The 26,921-nt window shown below is 37.9% G+C and overlaps 1 protein-coding gene across 3 annotated transcripts; it reads left to right on the forward strand.

Moving 5' to 3' along the window:
• On the forward strand, positions 1-23,808 carry ppm1ka (protein phosphatase, Mg2+/Mn2+ dependent 1Ka). 3 transcript variants are annotated; one of them, XM_685485.10, is made up of 7 exons: positions 1-104; positions 5,802-6,219; positions 7,470-7,570; positions 9,454-9,619; positions 16,071-16,215; positions 19,740-19,874; positions 23,476-23,808. In XM_685485.10, exons 2-7 carry the CDS (start codon positions 5,822-5,824, stop codon positions 23,605-23,607), a joined length of 1,077 nt encoding a protein of 358 aa, XP_690577.3. In that variant the 5' UTR covers positions 1-104; positions 5,802-5,821; the 3' UTR covers positions 23,608-23,808. The 3 variants fall into 3 exon arrangements, with proteins under 3 accessions (XP_690577.3, XP_073795540.1, XP_073795541.1); XM_073939439.1 differs by lacking the exon at positions 16,071-16,215 and having other exon boundaries at positions 23,476-23,657; XM_073939440.1 differs by lacking the exons at positions 1-104; positions 7,470-7,570 and having other exon boundaries at positions 6,129-6,219; positions 23,476-23,750.
• The last annotated feature ends 3,113 nt before the right edge of the window (positions 23,809-26,921 follow it).

The following is a 26,921-nucleotide window of genomic DNA, read 5'->3' on the forward strand; positions in this document are numbered from 1 at the left end:
GTTGATTTGCCTACTGTCACTCCAGCTGGACACAAGTGCACTTTGTTGGGACGAACACCAACTTTACCAACTAAATAAATGATAAACCTGCTCGTTTCCCGCAGGTAAGCCTCTTTAACTTGCGTTGTTATCAGTGATTCTGGCGCAGTTTATTTACACCTCGCAGCTAAAAGTGGTTCATTAAATGTTTTGTGAGATGAATAATAGCCACTGAAAGAAAACAGCACTGTTAATGCAGTATTAGGCAGGCAAATTTGTTTAAAGTCGCTTAATCAGTAATAATTTATTCACTAATTTACTTTTTATTCATCAACCCAAATTATTTTCAAAGCATTTTGTTGTGTATTTTCAAAAGGGGATTTTATAATGCAGGAATTAAGTTGCCTTTAAAACATCTAGAAAACATTTTCAAAACTACTGTACGTTTTACATGTCTAATATGTTTTAACAAATAATATCTTACAGCTTTTGGATTAAAATTTTTTGACTAGGGTTTAATACATTATAAAATAAAGTGTACACACTATTTAATGCACTATATCTCATTGAATACATTAGAAATAAATATATATTTGTTGTACATTTTTACAAACCATGTTCTGAAAAGCTATTTTAAAATATTGCATGCATTAAATTACCTTTAAATGTTTTTAAAGCACAAAACTTTAAATACAACTTGACATTTTAATATTTCTTTAAAAGCACATTTTTATTTTGCACTGTATTATATAAGTTTAGATATAAATCATTTTAAAACTAGACGTAATTGGTAAGAAATAATGCTCTGCTCTATCGTGAGCATTATGAAATGCTGAGATTTCTTGCAGGACACGTTTTTTGTTATGATGTAACCTGTCAGTGTCACATGCTCCGATCCGGTGATGTCATATTTATGGTGTTGTGCTGTTTGTTTGGATGTGAAACACATCTCACAGAGGTCAGCAGTTAGACAGTGTATGCGAACTTGACCCAGCTTACCCCTATTGACCTTTCAGCATGCATTTATTACCAGTTAAAGTGTTACCTAACATATGCAGTGAAAGGCACCTTTGGTTTGTGCAGTGCAATTTATTACTTGAAATGCACACAGCTGGGTAAAGCTACATGCTGAGTGACTATTTGTTGGTTTGCACTGATGTAACAACCATTTTCTTATGTTAGTTCTTACTGTATTTTCAATATCAATTCAGCTTTATTTGTATAGTGCTTTTACAATGTAGATTGTGTCAAAGCAGCTTCACATAAATGGTCATAGTAACTGGAACAGTGTGGTCCAGGTTTTAGTGTTTAAGTTCAGTTCAGTTTAGCTCAGTTCAGTGTGATTTAATCATTACTGAGAGTTCAAACACTGAAGAGCAAATTCATCGATGCGTAGCTCTACCGATCCTGAACCATGCGAGGCAGTGGCCACAGCGGAGAGGGAAAAAAAAAAAACAGAGGTAAACTATCTGTTTCTGCTTTCAGTATAGCAATAAATGCCACGTAAAATGGTCTACAAACTCACGCCGGTAGCAATAACTCTGAATAAAGCACATAATCAGTACCTGAGGTGATCATTGTCATAGTAGTTTATGCTGCTGTTCAGAAATGTTTATAAACAAGGCATTTTGCAAATCGATGTTGCGGGTGATTAGGACAAAAACTCCTTTGAACAGGGAAAAGGTAGCTTTAATTGTATTGCAGCGTCACTCGAATGACACGAAAAACATGTATAATTGTTGTACATTGTCACAAAAGTTATGCTATATTGATGTGTGCATGCCCACTAATCACAGATATGCCTTCTAGATTTGAAGAGTTTTTGGTAACACTTTATAATAACTACACACTATAAATCATTTATTAAGCATTAGCTAATAGTGAATTCATTATCTGTTATGCATTAATTCTACATTAATAAGCGTTAGTAAGCAGTTTATAACTGCAGCTACAAATGCTCTATTCTTGACTTATAAGCACTTTCATAATTTGTTTAATAATTGTATTTTCATACTTAGTTAATGATTTATTTTTCATGAATAAATTAAGTATTGCATTATTTACAAACCATTTGTGTTTAAGAGTAGTTGAGGGTTTTTAGGATCATTCGGAATGAGTTAGTAAATGATTAATAAACTATTGAAATCAACATTTTTATAGCTTATTATTCAGGCATATAACAATGGTTAGTATGTTAATAAATGCTTAATTAACTCAACTTCATCTAGTTTTGTGACCTAATCTAAAGTGAGGACTATTTATGTCTTTATAAATCCTTTATATGATAAATAAAGGCACAGTTAAATTCTAAAAAGGGGGGAAATAACATTATTCATTCCTATTCATTTAAAGATTGTTGGAATATCTAGCCTATTCCATGCGTGTTCAAGAGAAAAGGTCTGGAGAGGTTTTTCTTCAATGTCAAAAATCGTAACAATTTATTGGATACAAATGAATAATTCGATGACAGAGCTCTGGGTTACATTACCCCAATGCAATACAAGAATTACATTCAAGAGGTTCGCAACTAACATACATTTCCTGACTCCAGCATATATACACAACCGATCTTAACAGGTGGAGTTTTGATGTAATGTCACTTGTCAGTCATTGTTCAGTCCTCCTTTGGCCGCACCTTCGACATACTTCCTCTTTTTCTACGAATTCTCTGCACAACAACAAAGCATACATCTTTCTGTGCTCTGTGTTCAGTTTTAACACCTCTCTTCAGACAGGAAGTTTCTGCAGAGCTGAATTTAATTTTGGACCCGCATCTATCTACTTCTGCAAAAATGCTAATTAGTATGCACAGCATTACACGACCAATACAAATAATTGTTTGATTAAAAGAAAAAGAGACAAAAATAATAAAAAATGATTCGTATTATCCAACAAGATACACAACCCTATCTAAAATAAAATTACTGTAAATTAAACATTGCATCTTATTAAATTATAATATTGTTGTTGTTTTATCCAGCTTCATGTCGTATTTTGACTCCTGTTATTCAGCAATGTTTAAACTTTACAGTAATTTTACTTTTTTAGAAAAGATTGCACAGATTATCGTTCATTTGATTCTGAGCCTTTATTTGTCATTTATAAGTCATTTATAAAGCATAAATAGTCCTCACTTTAGATTAGGTCACAAAACTGCATGAAGTTGAGTTAATAAAGCATTTATTAACATATTAGTTAACTATTAGTATATGCCTGAATAATAAGCTATATAAATGTTGATTTCAATAGTTTATTAATCATTTACTAACTCATTCTGAATGATCCTAAAAACCCTCAACTACTCTTAAATACAACTGGTTTGTAAATAATGCAATACTTAATTTAGTCATGAAATATAAATCATTAACTAAGTATGAAAATACAATTATTAAACACATTATATAGGTGCTTATAAGTCAAGAATAGAGAATTTGTAGCTGCAGTTATAAACTGCTTACTAACGCTTATTAATGTAGAATTAATGCTTAACAGAAAATGAATTCACTATTAGCTAATGCTTAATAAATGATTTATAGTGTGTAGTTATTATAAAATGTTATCAAGTTTTTATTTGGAGTGTTCACCTTATTCTCCGCCGACGAGCGAGCGCTGCCATTTGAATCTGTTTGGCTCGAGACTTCCACTTCCATTCATGTTTTGACGTTAAAAACCGCTCGTTACGCTGCTTGATGTTGCAATTTGATATTTTCTTATTATATTATTCTACTTGGTCTGTATAGTCGTGCAAACATTTGTTTGTAGAGCAAGTAGTTTGACCGTTTTCTGCCGTTTATTATTCCTAGTCATTTCTCCCAAAGGCGACTGAATCGGAAGTTCTAAGACAATCGCGAAAACAGACTTCCGCATTTTAGAATAAGGTTATTATAGCAGACACTGCTAATTATAGTTTCACATAGATGTTCCATGCCAAAACATAACTTAAATATATGTATTTCTTCTTCTACTTATTTTATTACACATTAAATTGTGTCATTAACCTCTACCCCTCACAAAAACGCAAAAATAGTAATCATTGTTTTTAATTTTGTCACAAAATGATGCTATATTGATGCCCAATAGTCACAGATATATGACTTCTAGAATTTAGGATCCTTTTCTTTGGAGTAGCCCCTATGTACAGACACCGCTAGCTATGCTAACTTTAGTTTTATTCACATTACCCCCATACCGAAGAACAGAAGTGAATGAGAATTTTGTTTTACTTCCTAAATTGCCCATTAAGGCGAGGCAGTTGTGCAGTAGGTAGTGCTGTCGCCTCACAGCAAGAAGGTCGCTGGTTCGAACCTCGGCTCAGTTGGCATTTCTGTGTGGAGTTTGCATGTTCTCCCTGCCTTCGCGTGGGTTTCCTCCGGGTGCTCCGGTTTCCCCCACAGTCCAAAGACATGCGGTACAGGTGAATTGGGTAGGCTAAATTGTCTGTAGTGTATGAGTGTGTGTGTGAATGTGTGTGTGGGTGTTTCCCAGAGATGGGTTGCGGCTGGAAGGGCATCCGCTGCGTAAAAACTGGCTGGATAAGTTGGCGGTTCATTCCGCTGTGGCGACCCCGGATTAATAAAGGGACTAAGCCGATAAGAAAATTAATTGCCCATTAAGTTGTGTTTTATTAGCGTCCACCCGATTCTAAACCTGCCCTTCACAGTAATGTAAAAACAGTAATAATTGTTTTAAATAGTCACAAAGATGCTGTGCTATGCTAAATTGATGTGCACATGCCCAGTAGTCGCATATGTTTGATTACAGATTTACCAAGGCTGCGTCCAAAATTGCCTACAACTCAGTAGGTACTCCATTTAAATTTAAATGTACTACTATGCAATCATATTGTATAAACAAGTAAATTATATACGGTATGTATGTCAGTAGTATAAATGAAACATGGATGTACAACATCCGGCATTTTGTCATCATCACTGATCTACCTACATCAGTTGCGTCACTTTACTTCCAGGCTGCGTCTGAAATCGCATACTTCCATACTATATAGTATGCAAAAAATAGCATGTGAGTTAAGTAGTATGTCCGAACTCATAGAATTCGAAAAACAGTATGTGAGAAGTGCTCGGATGACCTACAATTTCTGGCAAGATTCTGAAGTACCATCCAACGCACACGACGCTATCCCATGCTGCCACTTGATAGAATTCATGAATGGGAGTGAAGCGGCGCAACTGACACGGGTAGGTCAATTCATCTTGACAAAATGGCGGATGTAGTACATCGAAGTTCCATTCATACTACTCGCATTCATACTGTATAGAACGTACTAACGGTCCAGGAGTACATGTAGATTCAAATGCCAAACCTACTGAGGAGTAGGCGGTTTTGGACGCAGCCCCATTTATGAATAATCTCGCGGTTCATCATGGTATGCAAAGTGTCCATCCGATGCGCACTTGTTCTCGCCGGAAGTAGTAAGTCATCCAGGTACTTCTCTCATATTGATTTCCAAATTCTATGAATTCGGACACACTACTCGGTTCGCATACTGTTTTTAGCGTACTATATAGTATGGAAGTTTGCGATTTTGAGCGCAGCTCAACTTTTTATTTGCAGTAGGGACTGTAGCAGACACCGCTAGCTATTCTAACTTTTGTTTTATTCACATAGATGTTCCATACTGAAACAGACGTATACGAGAATGTTTTCTTCTGCTTATTAAATCACCCGTTAAATTGTTATTTTTGCTTTATTGATGTGCACATGCCCAGTAGCTGCAGATTTATGCCTTGTTGATTTACCAACTTGTAACCACTATGAAACCGACATTGCTAGCTATGCTAATTTTAGTTTTATTCTTGTAGACGTCCCATCTGAAGTGTTGATGTCCGTGTCTGCCGTCTGCTTTTCTCGGCTGCTGAGATGCGCTCGATGCGTGCATCCTGCCAGGTGTGTGCGTGTGCCTGGAGTCCGCTGGCACACCACTCGTTTGGACATGGACGGCAGCGGCCGTCCAGCCACCTGGGACTCTTTCGGCATTTGGGATAACCGGATAGAGGAACCCATCCTGCTGCCACCCAGCATCCGCTACGGAACCCCGATCCCGCACATCAGTTTGTCCAGGGTGGGCTGCGCGACTCTGATCGGCCGCCGGCGGGAAAACGAGGATCGTTTCCAAGTGAGCGAGCTGACGCAAAACGTGCTGTACTTCGCCCTGTTTGACGGACACGGGGGCGCGCACGCCGCGGATTACTGCCACAAACACATGGAGCAGAACATCAGGTACAGCACTGAAAAATCTGTCAAAACATACATGAGTGCTCATTTTCTGCTTTTGGAAACTAATAACAAAAATGTTAACAATGTCAATTTAATACTGTTATTCTTTTCACACACTGTTATTCATGATTTTGGTTGAGCAATTAATCTGTGCAAGTTTATTCACTGAAGAAATGTTTGCGTTTGGATTGGCAGTTCTTCTCCGATGTTGTCAGTTTGACACCTCAGCCACAATATTCTTAGCCACGCCCATCTTTTACTGTTAGTTTGCTATGAGGGAATGATATGCAGATAAGAAAGTCCTGCCCCTGCACAATATTACAATTCAGATCAGTTGGATGTACAACATACTGAAATAAAAGTCTCACCTACTACTTAATTAATTAAGTAACTTAATTAATTAATGCATTAATTAATTAATGTTAATTATTGCAGACTTTAAATATATATATATATATATATATATATATATATATATATATATATATATATATATATAAATATATATATATATATATATAAATAAATATATATATATATATATATATATATATATATATATATATATATATATATATATATATATATATATATAAATATATATATAAATATATATATATATATATATATATATATATATATATATATATATATATATATATATATATATATATATATTAGAGATGCCACGGTTCTCAATATAATATTGAACTGTATGGTACGTCCTCTACGGTTCAATACGCGCTTGTGAATTGCGGTTTTCTTGGTTTTGCGTTTAAATAATATATGTTGTTTTATATCATCTCGAATTGACTGTGTGTGCCTGTAAGTCCATGAGCTGAGATGAGGAAACTCCTTCCCGCGAGTAAATAACCAATTACTATGCTCTAAAGTTAAGGGGGGTTTGACCATCATTCCACACTTTAACATGGCGAGCGGCGGTGAAGTGAGGCTGAGGCAACAGTACAAGTAAGCGCCGGCGAAGTGAGGCAACAGTATCAGTATCTTGTTTATTTTCTTTTGGCGTAAGATTATTTTGCTTACCCCATTGGCAGATTATTATGCTTGTTTTAAGAAAAAACTATTATTTCTCAAAACAAGACAATGTGTTTTGCTTGTCTAGAAAATTCTTCTTGATTTAGGAATTTGTAGATTTTTGGACTAGAAACAAGACAAAAAATCTTAGTAAGAAAAGCATTTTTTGATGTGTAGCATTGTGAATTCATTTAATTTATTATTATTATTCAATATAGGGACTGTTTGGAGATGGAAACAGATTTACAGACGGTTTTGTCAAAAGCGTTCCTGGAGGTGGATGCAGCTTTGGAAGAGAAGCTGCAGATTTACGGCAATGGTATGAAAAAAAATCATTCACACCAATATACTCGGCAAACATTTACACTGCAATCGCTGAACATTTAATCAATTTGGGGATTCTCTATAGCTGGGTTTCCATCTATGCATTAAAAGTGTAACAATGTACGATGTTTTAATGAAAACATTCAAAAAACACTTGAACAGAGTTGCATATTTAGCAAATTTATAGACTTGAATTACCCCAATTGTTTGTAAGAATGTTCAAATCCAGGCAAATTATCAGTTATCAACTAGTGAGACGGAGTGTGTGTGTGTTCACTCTAATGACCTCACACAACCTTGATTTTTGCTTTGTTTTATAGTAAACTGGGAAACATCAGCGAAGGTTTAAAGGGCCATGAAAGCCCCTCGTTTCAGCAGGGTGTTTTCACACCTCTTCTTTGGAAAAAGTCAGAAAAGTGGGCGTGTCCAGCTCTGTGTAGGGGGGAGTGTCGGAGGAAGAAAAGAGGGATGCTGTGGGAGTGTCTATTTGGGCATCCACGAGATTCAGAGTCAAAACACACACACACAGGGGAGAAAGTGACTGTGTTTACATGGACATCTGTAGTCGAATCATTCATGTCCCTCGCGACAAACGAGATATTTGATTCGAGGAGCTGCTCTAAGCGTGTATTTTTCATGCAGTGTTTGATACCACATGGCGAATGAGAGAAAAAAAAAACCTCTGCATTTCCCAGAAACTTAGATGCACTTGGCAGGTAGTGTCAGAAAGCCGCGTGTGTTATTCCGGTCACAAAATGTGGTGAAAATCCTACACGAGGTTAAAGTTTGGTTGTGGTGCTAACATGTTTACACTCGGTGCTATCGTTTGTTCAATACGAACAAAGTGAATAAACAAAGGACTGGTCACTCACTTACCAAATCTGTAGAGACAGGACAATCACCAGCAACTAGAGCCGCGTCTTTATTAAGAGGAGACTACAAGCGAATCCGGATCTCAGCGTTTGCAGATGAGAACAGCTCTCAGGTAAACAATAATCCTCCTTAGACGCGTAAGTTATTGTTGTCGAGCGTCGCGTACACTGTTAATCCACACGTGACGCCAGCTGAGCTCTCACAGAGAGAAAATGAAAACAAAACTTCACTGCAGCAAACTATAAAAGCAACACTTCACGCTTGTTTTGCCAACACAACGTGGCGTCTCTGTCGTCTAAACACTGTGACAGTAATGAATATTAATGAAGTTGCACAATAGAGCGCGCTGATTGGTTTGAACCAAGCCTTACTCATGCATTAATGCAGCACACTGTAAGACGTAATAAGACACACTCTGGCTCAGACGTCCAGTCTGCACGCTGGAATACACGCTATTATCTCATGACCGTGACGCAGCTTCAAAAACTAGTTTCAAACTGGAAGTACGAATTTGCTTGAAATAACGCAAAAACAACCAATTTACACTTTTTAGTGAAATATAGGTGTCCTAATAGTGTTTTTAGCAGTGTGGGACACATATACCACTGTCAACAGCTCAACACATGTGTTCTGTGTTTTATTCGACTGCACAGAGCAGCATTATAACAGAAGCCTAAAATGTATTTAGTGTGATAAAACAGCGCTGCTTCTTCTCCAAGTGATCACGAGCTGACGAACCAGAAATGCTGTACTGTGGTATAATAAAAACTCCACTGCTTTCGTATTTTGTATACAATATTCTTAGCCACGCCACTCTTACCATTACTTTGCTATGAGGGAATGATGCAGAAAATAAAGCCCCGCCCCCTACTCAATATTCAGCTTTCATTGGAAGAACATCGACATAGTGAAATATAAGTCTCAGCAATTTCCACATAACACAGACTTTATTTAAAGTAAACAACATAATGAAATGACTTTAAATTATGCGTGTTTGCTGTTCAGCCTCCCTCATGATGGTGGGCACGACGGCGACAGTGGCTCTGCTTCGTGACGGCATTGAGCTGGTGGTCGGCAGCGTTGGAGACAGTCGAGCTCTGCTGTGTAGGAAAGGAAAATCACGCAAACTCACAGACGATCACACTCCGGAGAGAAAAGATGAGAAACACAGGTACACACACACTTACACATACATGCACAGATACTTGCATAGTTGTACTGACACTACACTACCTGACAAGCAGCAAAGTTGCTTCTAGTTGATCATTTGGAAAAGTGTCAGAAGGTGGATTTCTCTGTTGTATCATCTGTTCTGCATCCCGATCATCACCAATACTGCAGAAGACCTACTGGAACCCGCATGAAGCCAAGATTCTCACAGAAATCAGTCAAGTTTGGTGAAGGAAAAATCATGGTTGGGGTTACATTCAGTATGGGGGTGTGCGAGAGATCTGCAACATCAACAGCCTGAGATATCAAGACATCTGTGCTGCCCACTACATTACAAACCACAGGAGAGGGACAATTCTCCAGCAGGATAGCGCTCCTTCTCATACTTCAGCCTCCACATCAAAGCTCCTGAAAGCAAAGAAGGTGAAGCTGCTCTAGGATTGGCCAGCCCAGTCACCAGACATGAACATTATTGAGCATGTCTGGGGTAAGATGAAGGAGGAGGCATTGAAGATGAATCCAGATGAACTCTGGGAGTCCTGCAAAAACTTTTTCTTTGCCATTCCAGATGACTTTATTAATGCGTGATTCCACCAATCAGACCATTCCTAACCCACTCTAAAGGGCCAGGGTTTTTTCACTACAGTCATCTTCGATTTGAAGAATCCCCCCTTCCACCTCTACCTCTTCACCTTTCCCTCCATAGGGCAGCACGGTGGCCCGGTGATTAGCACTGTCGCCTCACAGCAAGAACAACACCGGTTCTAGTCCTTTAACAGGCCGGTGGTCGTTTCTGTGCGTAGTTTGCATGTTCTTCCCGCGCTTGCGTGGGTTTTCCCCGGGTCCTCTGGTTTCCTCCCACATTCCAAAAACATGCACAACAAGTGAATTGATAAATCTAAATTTTGCACTACAGTTAATCTCTCACCATGCAGCATATCTTTTCATAGCATTCAATTTTTAGTCATCAAATTTTATCAAGGGGGAGTTGTCGAGGTCTACTTGAGCTCAAGGCTCCCCTCTTGCCCTTCAAACGGGAGGGAGCCCAGGGCTCAAGAACCTTTGAGTTTAGGGCTCTCTCCCGGGACAGTATGCCAAACTTGCTTATAATCAATCATCAGCTAAGTGTGAACTCTTGAAATGAACATTATTGAGCATGTCTGGGGTAAAATGAAGGAGAAGGCATTGAAGATGAATCCAGATGAACTCTGGGAGTCCTGCTGAACGCTTTCTTCTTCATTCCAGATGACTTTATTAATCAGTGATTTGAGTCATGTCAGAGATGTATGGATGCAGTCCTCCAAGCTCATGATGGAGTCAGACACAATATTCATTCTGTCTCCACTGCAGCAGGACTTTATATTCTATACTGGACATTATTTCTGTTCAGTCATGAGACTTTTGTCTGAGCAAAGTCAGACCTTACTGTCCTAATGAAATCATTAAAAATCAAGACATGATCAGATTTTATTGTGCTCAAATAAGTGTAATCTTGAGCAGTGGTTCTCAAACTTTTTACACCAAGTACCACCTAAGAAAAAGTTGGTCTCTCCAAGTACCACCATAATGACCAGTAATGAAATAAAGCAGTGAAGTCGGCCAAATTAAGCAGCTACAGCACTGCACAGTTCAAAAACAAGTCATATTCATATTTATACAATTTTTCATAGATTTTGAAATGTTTGTTGCATGTACATATGACGTATTTGTAAAACTTTTTGAAATCTAAACATTAACTTGTTTGTAGATTGCTAGGGAACCCGTTTTTTCTCAGAGGATGTCAAGCTGACAGAACATTGCTGCACTCTAATACGAGTTCTATTTATGGAGAAAATTAAGAAGCACTGCAGTGTTTGGGTGTTCTGTGTTTGAGATAATTAGTAAAACGAAGTTATATTCTGTATGAAATATGAAGCTGATCAGTTGATTCTTGTCACGTGACTCGCAGTGCGGCATTCATAAAAGTTAAGATGTTTTCAACTGGGCATTCCTGGAATACGCAAGCGCGTTGTGCTGCAGTTCTTACTCCTTTTTCTAGCCTGTGGGTTAAATTTTAACACTCAAGCGATCGAGATGTAACAAGAGAATATGGTAATTTTTCAAAATTGTATAAATTTTTTCTTTCATTTCTCAGTGATTCCTCCGCGTGCCACTAGAAGTAAGCCCGTGTAACACGAGTGGTAAACACACCACAGTTTGAGAACCACTGATCTAGAGGCCTTTATATTTCATATAAGCCACTTCTGATACCAAACGATCAACTAGAAGTCAATTATTATTATTTGTTGTTTCTAAAACTTAGATAGGTGACAAGACTAGTAGTGTATGTGCCTGTGGTGATTTCAGCAGTTATGAATTACACAGTGTTTTTACTGTTTTTTTTTCTTTATTACAGACATGCTCTGTTTTTAAAAAAGGCTTTAAACTTGTAAAAGTCATTGTTGACAAAGTCCCTTTAACGCAAGTCATTTCACTCGGCAGCCATCTTTGAAATGCCTCTTGGGCAGTATGCCTGGGCGTTCTGTTTGAATGGGGAAACATCAAATTCTCCAAAACTGCTTGCCAAGCTTACGATTAATTTACGTATTATGAATAGCCACTAAAATTAAACAACATCTGTCTGTTTAGTTTCATTTCTAAATGTTCGTATCACACAAAATCTGCAAAATCTCACGCATAGTCCAAGCCCCTCCCCCGGAGAATTGTCGTTCTATAGCGACTTTATTCGCCATATAGTGATCTCTGATTGGCTCCTGTGCTATTAGGCGGGGCTTCATTCACCATATTGACTGTTACACTTTTCCCCATTCAAAAGTATACGAGTGACACGTCTTGTGTATTCTATAGCCTTTGTTGTAGAGCTGCAGCAAAGAGCTTAGAATGACCAAGAGGCGACACTTAATAGAACGTTCCATTGCAACAGCAGCGCCCAGCAACAGCCCCGGATTCTGTCGTTTTGGAGTGAAAACGATCAGCTGTCCATTGGATCTTATTGCTGTCGCGATGGAAAGCAGCTGCTTTGTTTTTTATTTATTTATTTAAACAGCGCATTTAAGCTGAGATGCAACCTGAAAGATGACAATACAACACTTATCATCACAATCATCAGCACTTTTAATAGTTTATTTTACAGACTTATAATATGCTGTTGTTCTATTGGAGTTTTCAGTCCAAAATGGCCGCCGCGCCATCTAGTGGCTGTTTACCAAATTGCACTAGAGTGTCGCCTCTTGGTGATTCCATGCTCTTTGGCTGCAGATGATCACAGAGCGCTAAACAGATCTTTTAATCCCAGTTTCTTTGCAAATCCTGTTCTGTGGACATGTTTATATGCGTTACTATGTAGACACGTTAATATGCAGCTGTCAATCAATTCAGTGGGCTATGTCATGTTGTGTCGGGCCTCAAAATCACTGAGATTTTCTTCCTATTTTAACATCAGGAAATTGAAAAAAAAAGATGCTTGTTGTGTTTATATCACACCACTGTGACAGCGGATACACTATACTACACACAGTTCTGTCCCAGCTTCCAAAGGTTGATTTTGCATCATAGGTTCCCTTTAAATTGCACTGAATACCAGTATTAATGCCAAGTCAAATATTACGTGCTGTCATAAGGGGATTTCAAAAATGACAATAAAAGCTATTATGTTAAAAAATGTTGAATTAAACAGCACTTGGGAATAATTTTGTCTTGTACTGTATGTCAAAGCCCTGGCGCTCCAGCAGTAGCGTGTTCTGGCATGTGTAGTGATATGAGAGCTTTCTGCCCATGTGCTATTAATATCAGCAAAGACCCTGAGACTCACATTACAGCTCGCTTCTGTCTGAAACGTGCACGCAGTGTTACACAAGCATCGTTTTTATTTTATTTTATTTTTTTGTAATGTTTGTTTTATTTAACATTTTTATAAGTTTTTAACAAAACAAAAACAGTACAATAACAATAAAAAGAAAAAAAATAATACAAAATAATTGACATTAGCCCCTCAGAAAAAGAGGAGGGATCATCTCAGTTACCAAATATACACAAACATATTTACATGACATATGTAGCATAAACATCCACAAAAAGTCAGTGTCATGAATATATGGGTTAGAGATGAAAGTTTACAAAGGTAGAATGCTATTGAGTCTTGAAATAGGTCCCCATGTGGTTTCAGCTTTTTTCTGTGAAGCTTCAAGATGCAGTCGTTACATTTGAATGACATAAAGCAGCTCATTCACCATCTCTTAAACAGGGAGCCTTTGGAGATTTCCAATTAAGTAAGATCATCTTTTTAGCTGTAATCATGCCAACCATCAGGGCTTGCTGTTGGGTTGATGGAAAGGTGTCCGTCATATTTGAATATCCAAAAATAGCCAAATTGTAGTCGGGTAGGATATTGGTTCTGGAAGCACTGGAAAACAACTTAAAAATGGTGGACCAAAACTGATGAGGAACAAAAGAAATGTGCCAAAGACCACATCTGTCGCATATTAAATGCAACCCTTCAGCAGCTGCATAAAATATATAAATTTTTCACAGACTGCTAATATTATAAATTTTGACCACAAATATATTGTGCAAAAGTTTACCCCCCCCCCCCCTTCCTTTTGCAATGTCAGTTCATGTTTTAGCATTCATATTATTTGTAGTCCCTTGGTTGCGTAAAAAGATTGATCTTGAATTCATATTTACTATGATCTTCTATGTGAACCTGCTTTGACACAATTTACATTGTAAAAGTGCTATAGAAATAAAGGTGAATTGAATTGAATTTAGGAGATACAGAGGGAAAGATTTTACTTAATCTAGTTTCAGAGAAATTAAGGCGATGTAAAACTTTTGATTTATGTCTCGAATTTATTGAAGCTTTTTTTTATTCTCGACAGGGCTTCCTCCCAGATCTCATCAGCCAGCTCTTCATTTAAATCCATGGCCCAGGCTGTCTTAACGTGCTTAGTGCATATTGAAGCCTCAAAAATACGAACAAAGCTTGATATCAGGTGTCTAGTATTAGGGTTCGAGTATAGAAGATTCTGATTAATACGACTTTCAGGTTAATTTATATGCACAAGCATCTTTTGATTGACTTTGCAGAACACTTTCTGCATTGGACACAGTGGTATATGCTTTCCATGTAAAGAAGTTGCTGTTCTGTGTGGAAAACCAGTGTTTGAGAAAAAATATGTATTTAGATGGTAAAATGACGCCTAAATCATTATTGAAAAGACAAATGCACAATCACCCTTAACAATCAACTTGCCTAATTACCATAATTACCCTAGTTAAGCCTTTAAATGTCACTTTAAGGTGAATACCATAGATATATATTCTAGATATCGCATAGGGACCCTGAGCATGCATCAATAGCGCCGCCACATTGGTACAGTGCTCCCAGGACAAACGTCATTCAGCAGCACTAGTCAAGACAGTGTTATTACCTGAAGATGCGGGACTTTAGCACTGTCTACGGGTGTAGTAACGAGCAAACAAAGAAAACAAAGCACAAAAGGCAGAACATTTCATAGGTAATATTAAGTTTTTTACGTTTTTGTATGTTCTGAACTTTTGTGCTAATAAGGTGATGTTATTGATGATAATACAGTCACTTACTGCATTCACCATACGGCAAAGCAACTCCAACTCGCACTAAACACTCGGCTTATGCTAGTTTTGTTGAATAAAATCAGCAAACAATGCAAAAGAAATATGACAACGAGATGCTGCGCTGCCAGAAACTTGTATTATTGTCGGCTAGTGAACGAGTCGTTCATAACGGAGATTCATTCACAAACGAATCGCTCCCTCCGTCAGTATGAGAAGTGAAAGCAGGAGAGGAGCTGTGTTTCAGGACATGATTAGATCAAATTAACATGGAGGGTGGATAGTACATTTCTGTACACACAAACTCAAGCATTTTGTCAGGAATGCCCGTGCGGTCACTGACCCATCAATCTAGAAAAGTGATGTAAAATTAAAATTTTCGTAATTAGAAAAATAAAATTACATACTAACATCCAGGAAAACTCCCGATCACAGATATATGTGTATATGTGTATATCTTTGGCTCTGGATGGCCACAGTCCTCCACTGTACCTTGGTCCCGCATTTATTTCAAAGGAGCGCTACCCTGTAGCAAGATGGAGGCGCTATTGACGCATTCCGTCCAATAGACTAAAATAGGCCAGGCGACATCTAATGTATATATCTATGACTGAATACTAGTATCCTGAAGAATATCTAATCAAATATTATGTGCTGTCATGATGGCAAATATAAAATAAATCAGTTATTAGAGATGAGTTATTAAAACTATTATGTTTAGAAATGTGTTGGAAAAAAATCTGCTCTCTGTTAAACAGAAATTGGGGAAAAATATACAGGGGGGGGGGGCTAATAATTCTGACCTCAATGGTATATATAACTATTATTATTAAATAATTTAACTAATATGTCTTTTGTAGGATCCGTCAGAGTGGTGGGTTCGTGACCTGGAACAGCGTCGGTCAGGCTAACGTTAACGGCCGCTTGGCAATGACCCGCAGCATCGGAGACTTTGACTTGAAAAAAAGTGGCGTGATCGCTGAACCAGAGATCACACGGACTCTAGTATGTGCTTTTCACATTATTTCATCTCTATGACTTTTAAAATGTATTCCCTCATTGTTTGACATGAAACCAGGGTGTGGATTACAGGGTGGTTTGGGGTGGACATCAAAACAACTTGTATGGGTATTTAAGTCCTTTAATATTGAGAAATAGTTTGCTGTTATTCATTCATTTTCCTTCAGGTTAGTCCCTTTATTCACAGCGGAATGACCCACTAATTTATCCAGCACATGTTTTACACAGCGGATGCTGTTCCAGCTGCAACCCAGTACAGGGAAACACCCATACACACTCATTCACACACATACACTACGGCCAATTTAGTTTATTCAATTCACCTATAGCGCATTTGTTTGGACTGTGGGGGACCCAGCCAGGGCTCAAACCAGTGACCTTCTTGCTGTGAGGCCACAGTGCTAACCACTGAGCCACTGGCTGTTTCTCAATATGCGTTCTTCAGCGGTCTTGCGTCCTCGTGTTCTCGTGTAACGTCATCATCAGCTGCCTAAGTTCAGTTCCAATACTCAAGACCGCAAGTACGGAGGACACGTGAAACTTCCCGGATGTGATCTTGATATCGAGGACGCACTGATGCAGACTTGAGCACCGAACTTGCTCTGGAAGTCCCAGAAGTCATTGCGACTGGAGGTGGGAAGCGCTGCATTTTATCTAGATTTATTATTAAAGTTCAGAGATATCACTTATTTACCTCAGGAGTTTCCCTAAATGAAAAGGTGAAAGTAAACATTACCATGGATATCTTAGTAAAGGAATAAACACATTAAGGGTGTTTGTTTGCTGAAATTCGTATTAAAATCAGTTTTATTTATATTGTGCAGAGTATATTTATAATGTTTTTATGCAAAGTATATATTTTGAAGAGGGGGAAACAATAAATCGTTGTATGAATGCTGTAATGTTTAAATAATTTACAATTTAAAACGCGTGAAGGTCATGTGACCATCAGGAAGAACGCAGCATCCCAATTCTCAAAGGACGCATTCTCTGCCCTCACGGTCTCCTGAGTTCGTTCTTCCGAGGACACCTGGCAAGACCGGTCTCCACAAGAACACAAGTCCGTTCTCTGCGTTCTTGGAATTGAGAAACAGCCTCTGTGTTCTCCCAGTTTGCTGTTAACTTTGTCTTAAATAATAATTTAATAGTTAATAAATATAAATATTCATTTGACCACCCCTATAATGGTTCGTACCATTGTGAATGCACAAACACGCCAAGAGAAAATATTACCCCAGCAGTCTGTTTACAAGGTTTTTTTGTAAGATATTGCTGTTTGTATCTATATTTAGCCTATAAGTGAAGTAAATCAGACGCAAAATTTGCATTTTAATAAATACTAATGCTTGCACATGAAATTTAAAGAGTTAAATGCATACAATACTTCAAGATCGTCCATTTATTAGTGCAGGATGCGTCATGGTCATCTTCGAGAAGCACACATCTGCTGTAGGGATGGGAAGATTCATCGATATGTATCGATACGCGGTCATGCGCGTGCACGATGCGAGTGCATCGGTTGAGCAGCAGAGGATGAATGAAATTTTGGAAGCAAATCGAGATGCATCGGTTTTTGCGAGATGCATCGATTTTTCCGAGATACAGCTTATATTTTTAATATAGAATGTATTTTTTATTTATTAACAAGTGTTGTCAACCTGTTTTTGGCGCATAATTTAATCGACCTACATAAAGTAAGCCTTAGCAACGGACTTGCGGATGTGTACACTTACACTACAACTCAGTGTATCAGGTGTGCGGATGAAGCTAGTGATGCGCCCTCAGACAGCGCGAGAAGCAAAACAAACATTTTATTCCTCACTGAGTTTTAAATCTAAAGTATGGCAACATTATGGATTTAAGGATGGACGACTTGACAGGACAGATGCAATTTGCAAAATGTGCCGCGCATCTGTAAAATACACGGGCAGTACGACTAATCTGAAATCTCACTTGAAGCGGCGCCACGGTGTTGTTGTGGAAGCATCTTCCAGTGTTCCTGCATCCCCGGCTTTCGCACTGCTTCAACCAGCTCCAAAAGTGGTGAGAAAAGCATTGCAAGTTTTTTTTTTTCCGTGCGCAACAGTTCTGCTCGCTCTACGCCAATAACGGATGTTATTGCATTGTTCATCTGCAAAGATATTCAGCCTAGTGTCACGGAGAACGAAGGTTTTAAACACCTCCTCCTGTTAATTTTTATTTAATTATTATAATAATAATAATATTAATAATAGTAATGATAAAAATAATGGGTGTCACGGTGGCACAGTGGGTAGTTTGACCACCTCACAGCAAGAAGATTGCTGGTTTGTTATATTTTTATTAGCCTGTTGTTTGCAGTGACAGTGATGTTTCAAAGCAGCATAACACTGCTAGTTCACCACCTTAAGTTTTGAATAATCAGTGGCAAAATATCTTTGTAAAACTTGTTTTTATAGTTGAAAAGTTAAATCACAATTCTTGTTGTGCAATGGTAAACCTTTATGTTGAAAGAGTGCAAATATATATATATTTTTAATATATAGCTATTGCACTTATACATTCTGTTTATCTTGAAAATCCTTAAATAATATGTGCTATATGTTCTAAAATGGCCCTCTACTGTAAACTGACACTCTGGCTCTGAGAGAAGAGCCAGTTTGTAAAAAAAGTCTTGGTTTGCTTGGTTAATAAATAATCAAACTCATTCAATGGCACAGCATCCTCTTTCACATCATCTCATAAACTTGATCTAATTAGTTAGTGCTGAAATATCGCATCGTATCGTGATATGGGTGTGAATCGTATCGTGTTGCATCGCAATATGTCACAAATGTATCGCTAATATATCGGATCGTATTCTTTGTATCGAGATGCGTATCGGATCGGCATTATAGCTTAGATGCCCAACCCTAATCTGCTGAAATAGAGTAGGTCAGAATACACTCAATATCAAACACTCAAAACACTGAAAACAGAAATTAATTTATTCATTTTTTTTTTCGGCTTAGCCCCTTTATTAATCTGGGGTCGCCACAGCGGAATGAACCACCAACTTATCCAGCATATGTTTCACGCAGCGGATGCCCTTCCAGCTGCAACCCATCTCTGGGAAACATCCAGACACACTCATTCACTCTCATACACCAGACAATTTAGTCTACCCAACTCAACTGTCCGCATGTGTTTGGACTGTGGGGGAAACCGGAGAACCCGAAGGAAACCCACGCGAACATAGGGAGAACATGCAAACTCCACACAGAAATGCCAACTGACCCAGCTGAGGCTCGAACCAGCGACCTTCTTGCTGTGAGGCGACAGCACTACCTACTGAGCCACCGGGTTGCCCTGAAAACTGAAATAAGTTTGATTAATAAATGAGATGAAATTGAATTAAATATATAAATTTGGTTTACTTAAGCATGTATTACACAAACTAACATTGACAGAGTTAACCCCCCCAGTCTTCAGTGTATAATTCACACCCTGCATAAAGTGTCAGTGAAAGTAATCTGTGGTGCTTGCTGTAGTTGCAGCACGCTCACGACTCCTTCCTGGTCCTCACCACTGACGGCGTCAACTTCATCATGTCCAACCAAGAGATCTGTGACATCATCAACCTGTGCCACGACCCCACCGAGGCGGCAAACGTCATCGCTGAGCAGGTGCGCAATCATGCATTAAACTTCCCACACAATATCTCTACAACTCTAAAAATCTGGCTCGGCCTGTCGTCATCAGTGTAGGGAAAAGTTACTTTTGAAAGTAGTGCATTACAAAATTGAGTTACTCGCCCAAAAAAGTAACTATTAAGTGCGTTGCTTAGCTACTCTTTATGGAAAGTAACGCGTTATATTACTTTTGGGGTACTTTTACATTACTTTTCCTTAACTGGCTCTCTCTTTCAAAACTTACAGGTTAAGCAGGGCTCGAAATTAACTTTTTTACTTGGTAGCACCGGTGCTCCCAACTTCAAATATTTAGGAGCACAAAAAAATTTTAGGAGCACCAGAAAAAATGAATGAGCACCGCTGCAAATAGTTTTTTAAGGGATTTATTGTATTTTAAAACAACATTAATAGGACTGACAAAAACCAGAAACAGCTATCTAACTAATGCTGCGAAGACATTGATATTTGTGTGCAATAATTCCAAAATGAATGTCTAATAATTAGGCCATAGAATATTAATGATGATAAAAAATGACAATAATAGTAATGATTTCCATTTCTCATTATGATGCTGCCTTGAATGTGCATGAATGTAGGTTATCTGCTAGAAAAAGTCTGTTACTTTATGAAAAATAATTGTATAGTTTGCATCAAACAAAAATGAAGCATTGCAGTAAGTAATATTTATTTTATACTGCTGTTTTTATATGCATGTCAATTTAATAAAGAATATTTCTGCTAAAAACAAACAAAAGATTATAATAAATCATTCAATTCAATGATGAAAGCTGCAAAGCAGTCATCAGTAAATAAATAAAAAATAATATACACCTCAAACAAGAATAGACAAGAGAAAGTAAGTAAAGTCTCACTTCTATCACTCTTTAAAAGTTTTGCTTTCAGTTTGTGTCAATTTAAAGGTTCAGTCTGAGATGATCTTCATGTTTATGTGTTAGTGGAAAAGCAGGCGAGTCAGCCGACCCAATTTATGTGCAGGCAGATCAGGATTCTTGCGCAAACCATTGGCGCAATACCGGTCTTTGTTATGAGCCGCAGTTTCAGTGTAAACTTAGTAAAGGCGAGCTCCTTTGGCGATGATATGTACAGTATTAGATTTGACTTTTAGCGGATGCTGAACACGCAGTGAATGCAACGCATGGAGATTCGGGCACCTTTTCCAAGAAGCGCGTACTCGATTGATCTCAGCTGGCGGATCATTATTCACCACGTGACGTGTCATGATCGCTCTCATCTGCGCCTCAACTTAAGGTGGGGTTTGCAAACCTGTGTGCTTTAAGTTTTCACTCTTCAGCCGTTTGCATTTCCCGTGGTCATCAAGCTCCTTCCCTGTCATCTGACAGCGGAATACCTTGAGTGATTGACAGCTAATATGAACCAATATAGCGGCAGGGAAGAGCGATTCAGCACGTTTTTAGAAAGAACCAAAACAGGTCGCACTACAACCATTATCTGCAGTCGCACTAATGCTCCCATATATATTATGAGGTCGCATAGATTAATTTTCGGGCGCATATGCGACCAAAATGGTCGCAATTTCGAGCCCTGTTAAGTTACACTCACCTTTTTATAGAGAAACTCTGCATTTAACAGAACCTATATAACCTGCAGCATCATTTTCCTTTAAAAACTGAAGGATAAAATTATATTTTTAGAACTTTCTGAGCCCAGAGCTATACATGCTGTCTATACAGATTAATGAAAGCATGTACAGTAATGTATTTGCTACTTTTGTACGTTTTGGGTTATTAGTAGGCCCACACGGAATCTGCGCGCACAGAATTCCGCAGATTTTCCACAGAATTCCGCAGATTTTCCACAGAATTCCGCAGATTCCGACTTTTAGCCCATTATTAATTCTGTTTATTTACTTGAGTTAATGTGTAAACCTGAATTTATTCGGTTTTTATTCAGTAATTTATTACTTTTTATTTAATATATTAAGGTGTAAGTTATGATACTTCGCTGGATACTCCCAAAATAATTCAGCAGAAATCCGCAGATTTTTACCAAAATTCTCCGCAGAAATAGCAAGAAACGTCCGCAGATTCCGTCTGGCCCTAGTTATTAGTATGATTAAATTCACAGTCTACTAAGATAAAGAGTGCAATAAAGCCCAAGAGTACTACCATGAAATAATTTATATTAAGGCAAAAACACATTTAAAACCTTTAAAATGTTTAATAACAAAATAAACAGGAAGACGATAAAAAAAACCCAGCTTAAAATAAATCTTTGAACTTTATACACTGAATAAATTGCTTCACATGGCCTTAATAAATGTGTAAATCAATTGCCAAAAGAAAAAATAATCGTACTATATTACAAAACAGTAGTCGCTTCTACGGTAACGTTAGACAGTGGCTGCATCCCCTCAACGAAAAGAGCTATAAACAATTTTTGAGCTAAGTCGAATGAATTGTTTTACCTGGGGAACGTGATCTGATGTCTATCATGTGTTGTTTTGCTGGAGGTGGGGTGCGAGTGTAGTGCTTTGCATCCAGTTTTTTTTTCTCAATGTCGTGTTTCTTGCAGTTGTCAAGAGTTTTACTTACACACAATCTACACTTATCGACAATCCACGTCTTTTCTTCGCTGAGTTCAAAATAACAAGCCATAGCAGAAAAAAAGTCTGCGGCCTGCCAGTCTGACTCTCTGTATTGATGACGGGAGATTCACGGATGAATCCTTTGTTTTAAACGGATCTTCTAAGTGAACCGGTCGAATCAGTTCATTATATTGAATTATATTGAGTTGTTATGAAATGGTTTGCATCTGCAGTAAGTACTAACATACCATATACTCCGGACTCGAAAGAAACCCATATTCTGAGTTATTCAGTTACTAGAACAGTACACCGACTCAAATGCTGTGAAAAACAGACCTGATGATGATGATGATGAGTGCAAGCCGACTGTCTGTTCCTTCGCAACACGCTCTCTCATTGAGTGTGTGATTTAAGACAAGATCATTTTTATACTGCAATATGTTTTTTAAAGTAGAACAAAATAAAAAGTAAGTCTAGTTACATTTTTTTAAAGTAACTCAAATAATATTACTTTTTTTTAAGTAATGCATTATATTACTTGTTTCTATAGAAAAGTAATACTATTACGTAACGTGCGTTAATTATAAGGAGTTATCCCCAACACTGGTCTTGATTATTAAATAACCATCCATAATTATGGTTGTATTTTATTGTTTCTTTTGATACATGACAGGATATAGCAAAAACATACTACAGGTATAAACAGTTGAATTATTCGTCCTCCTGAAGAAAAAATATTATAGGAAATACTGTGAAAAATTCCTTGATTTTTTTAAACATCACTTGGTAAGCATTTGAAAAAGAAAAAAAAATTCACAAGAGGATGAATAATCTTGGCTTCAGCTGTATATTACGAGATGAGCAAGTGAAAGAAAGAAAAACAGAACAGATTTTTGACTGAAGTTTATTGTTATACTCACATGAGATATCACTAAAGATTTTTTAACTTGAATAAAACCCGAGTCAACTTATTGCCAGACTGATTTCCTGATAGTTCTGATAGCACAAGTGTGTGTTTGTGTCGTCCAGGCTCTTCAGTACGGCTCTGAGGACAACAGCACAGTGATCGTGGTCCCGTTTGGAGCCTGGGGGAAACATCAAAACACAGACTACACACACGACATGAGCCGAAACTTTGCCTCCATAGGCCGCTGGTCTTAACATGAAGACTAACACTCTCCAACTACAGCACTGCCGTTACACTGACAACTGCACTATGAGGAGGAGGAAACATCTGCTTTAAACCAACCTTTACATCTAAAGACAGAAGGTGTGGCGGATTATTTGCTTTATTATTCGTGACCCTGGACGCAAAACCAGGCTTATGCTGCATGGATAGATTTGTGGAAGGAGCCAATATATTATATATATATATATATATATATATATATATATATATATATATATATATATATATATATATATATATAATAAAGGGGTTTTTAACCAATACATACGTACACTGAAATTAATGATTAGTTACAATGTGCGTATTGTGTAAATACATGTTTATGCATTGCACTTTCCTTTTTTTTTTCCTTTGTGAAAACAACTCGCTCTTTTAACTGTACATAATCAGCAGCTTTCTGTATATATTTTAGTGATGTGTTTATCAGTGTAAATGCCTAGTCTAGAGCAGTGGTTCCCAACCTGTTTTTGCCCGAGATCCCCTTTTCCCCTGAAAATATTGTAAGGCCCTCTCCACGTTTAATGATATCATCCCGCATAAAAGTTTGCAGTAATGATGACAAAGAATGTTGTTTTCAAACAAACGGTGTGTTTATTACTATATCAAGATATGTTTATGCACAAATAATAGCCTAATGCAAAATATACAAGCAAAACATCATTTACATTTAGGGCCTACTCACACTATGCCATCCGTACCGTGCCCAGGCCCGTTTCCCGGATTGTTTGAGAAGTGTGAGTGCGCTGAATCGCGCTCAAGCACGGTTCACTTGGCCGGCCCTGACCCGGTTGGGAGAGGTGTGCTTGAGCGCGGTTCACTTGGGCTTTGTGTGTGAGTACAAGCCCGAAACCGAAAGCGAGACGTGACTTTTAAGGACTGTTTAATATGGATTTATTAATCATTCTTACTGTTCAGTGATCGCAAACTGCCCTAGTTTATTAAAGACGCAAACCCCTCACTGCACCACAGCTGCACGCCTTCAGCAGACCTCCTCATTCCTGCAGCACGAGAGCTTTATGATTGTTTATGAGTGGCAAAAGTGGCGGATCTGTTCGGCGAAATATCTGACTGCGTGTCCCCGCGTCCCTAAGGACTGTTTGGCGAAATATTTGACGGCATATCAAACGACTGAAACGATATAACTAGAGAAATCTCCACTGTGCTGCTGAGTGAGAGCGTATGGCAAGCCGTTTTAGCATTTAAACCTTGTTCTGACTATCCATAAATATATTTAGAGATATCTCTAATTATATTTTGACTAGTCATAATTATAATTCCACTACTCAGAATGACAATTAGAGATATCTGCAATTACAATTGTACTAGTACGAAATCAGATTGGAGATATCTGCAAATATATTATGACTAGTCATATTCCTCCATTGACTTCCATTGAAAAATATTTGCAGATATCTCTAACTGAGTTTTGACTCGTCAAAAATCCAATTCAAGATATCTACAACTGTAATTCGACTATTAGTAAATTAATTAGAGATATCTTCAAATATATTTGTAAATATCTCTAAATATGATGAATTAAAGACATCTCCAAATGTATTATGACTAGTAAAAACTCAGAGATATCTCTAATTACAATTGTGACTAGTCAAAACTCATTTGGAGATATCTGCAAATATTTTTCAATGGAAGTCAATGGAGGAATATGACTAGTCAGTCATAATATATTTGCAGATATCTCCAATCTGATTTCATACTAGTACAATTGTAATTGTAGATATCTCTAATTGTTATTCTGACTAGTCGAATTATAATTATGACTAGTCAAAATATAATTAGAGATATCTCGAAATATATTTATGGAGTCAGAATAAAGATTTAAATGCTAAAAAGGCTTGCCATAGAGAGCGCTTCTGAACAGCGCAGCAGCGATGACGTAAGCGTGCCGAGGCCCGATATGGTGTGAGCGCGGGCCGTCGGGGGAGACGGGAGGGGGGACAAGCGTGCTTTGGCCCGGTTCGAGGCAACTGTACCTAGTGTGAGTACGGCCTTAGTCATTTCGCAGACGCTTTTATCCAAAGCGACTTAGAAATGAGGACAAGGAAGCAATTTACACAAACAATGAATAAGTGCTGTAGGCAAGTTTCAGGTATGTAAAGTGTAAGAAGCAAAACATTAGTCATTTATTTTTATTTTTTTTGTAGTACAGTTAGCGGTAGAACCAGAGAGGCATTTGCAGATTAGGAAGGAAGAGATTTGAGAGTTGAGATTTTTTTTATAAAACGGACCTTAAACGCGCCGGTTTTTGCATTGGCATACAGTTCGCCGGAAGTGCTTGACCCAGGTTACTGGCAAATTAAAAGTCCCATTTGCATGCTTCGGCATATACCCCATTAATCCACGGACAGGTGGTTGAGGACCACTGAGCTAGGGGATAAAATGAAGTCAACATGATCATTCTTCAAATTGTCCACTGCTAAGTATTTTTTTTTAAATATGACGCGACCCCCACCAAAGCTCACTGTTGTGGGCAGGGACCCCCCATGTTGGGAACCACTGGACTAGAGGAACTGCAGACAGAATTAACCTGAATAAGTCTTCTGTGGTTCTCGGTTTTAGTAAGAAATGTCCATATTTTTGTACCTTTAAAGGTGTTGTATGAAAGTTTTTGACTCTTCTGAAGCATAAACATATTGTAATATGTCGGCAGATATTTCAGAAACATGCCAAGTGAGCTTTCTGGTTTATCTGGAGAACAATGCTAAAGTCAGATATTCTGCTTTAAAGGTCCCATGAAATTAGTTAGTAGCAGTATTGTTCGATTTTAAGATATCTATAATCTAGTGCGCTCCAAAATAGTGACGAAATTTGCGATTAGAAGATTTAAAACAGATATAAACATGTGAAGCTTTAATGCACTTCTGCCTAAATGGATCAATGATTTTATTCACCTCACCCCATACTTCAGCTTCTCATCAAATCTTCTGACCAATCAAATCCTCTCTAGTTTCTGACTTGCCCGCCCCCTTCTTCTCATTGGCTTCTAATTTGATGTGCCTGGGCTCAACCACTCTCACTTGCAGAGCTGTGATATAAACAAAATGCTATTGGCTGTTTTAAAAGTGGGAGGAGCTATATTATGTTCCGCCCTCTTCTTCTGTTTCGGTTGAGATTATGTCAGACATTGAATGAAAATTCGCTCCATAAGACCTTAAACCTAGTTCAGCCGCTAGGTGTCAATCACACATACTGCACCTTTAAATCTCTCCTCATCAAGTCACTTTTGTGTTTTTTTCACTATCTTGAATATGATGGACTAATTCTCAGT

The sequence above is a fragment of the Danio rerio genome, chromosome 23 (assembly GCF_049306965.1).
Source record: "Danio rerio strain Tuebingen ecotype United States chromosome 23, GRCz12tu, whole genome shotgun sequence".
NCBI classification, from domain to species: domain Eukaryota; kingdom Metazoa; phylum Chordata; class Actinopteri; order Cypriniformes; family Danionidae; genus Danio; species Danio rerio.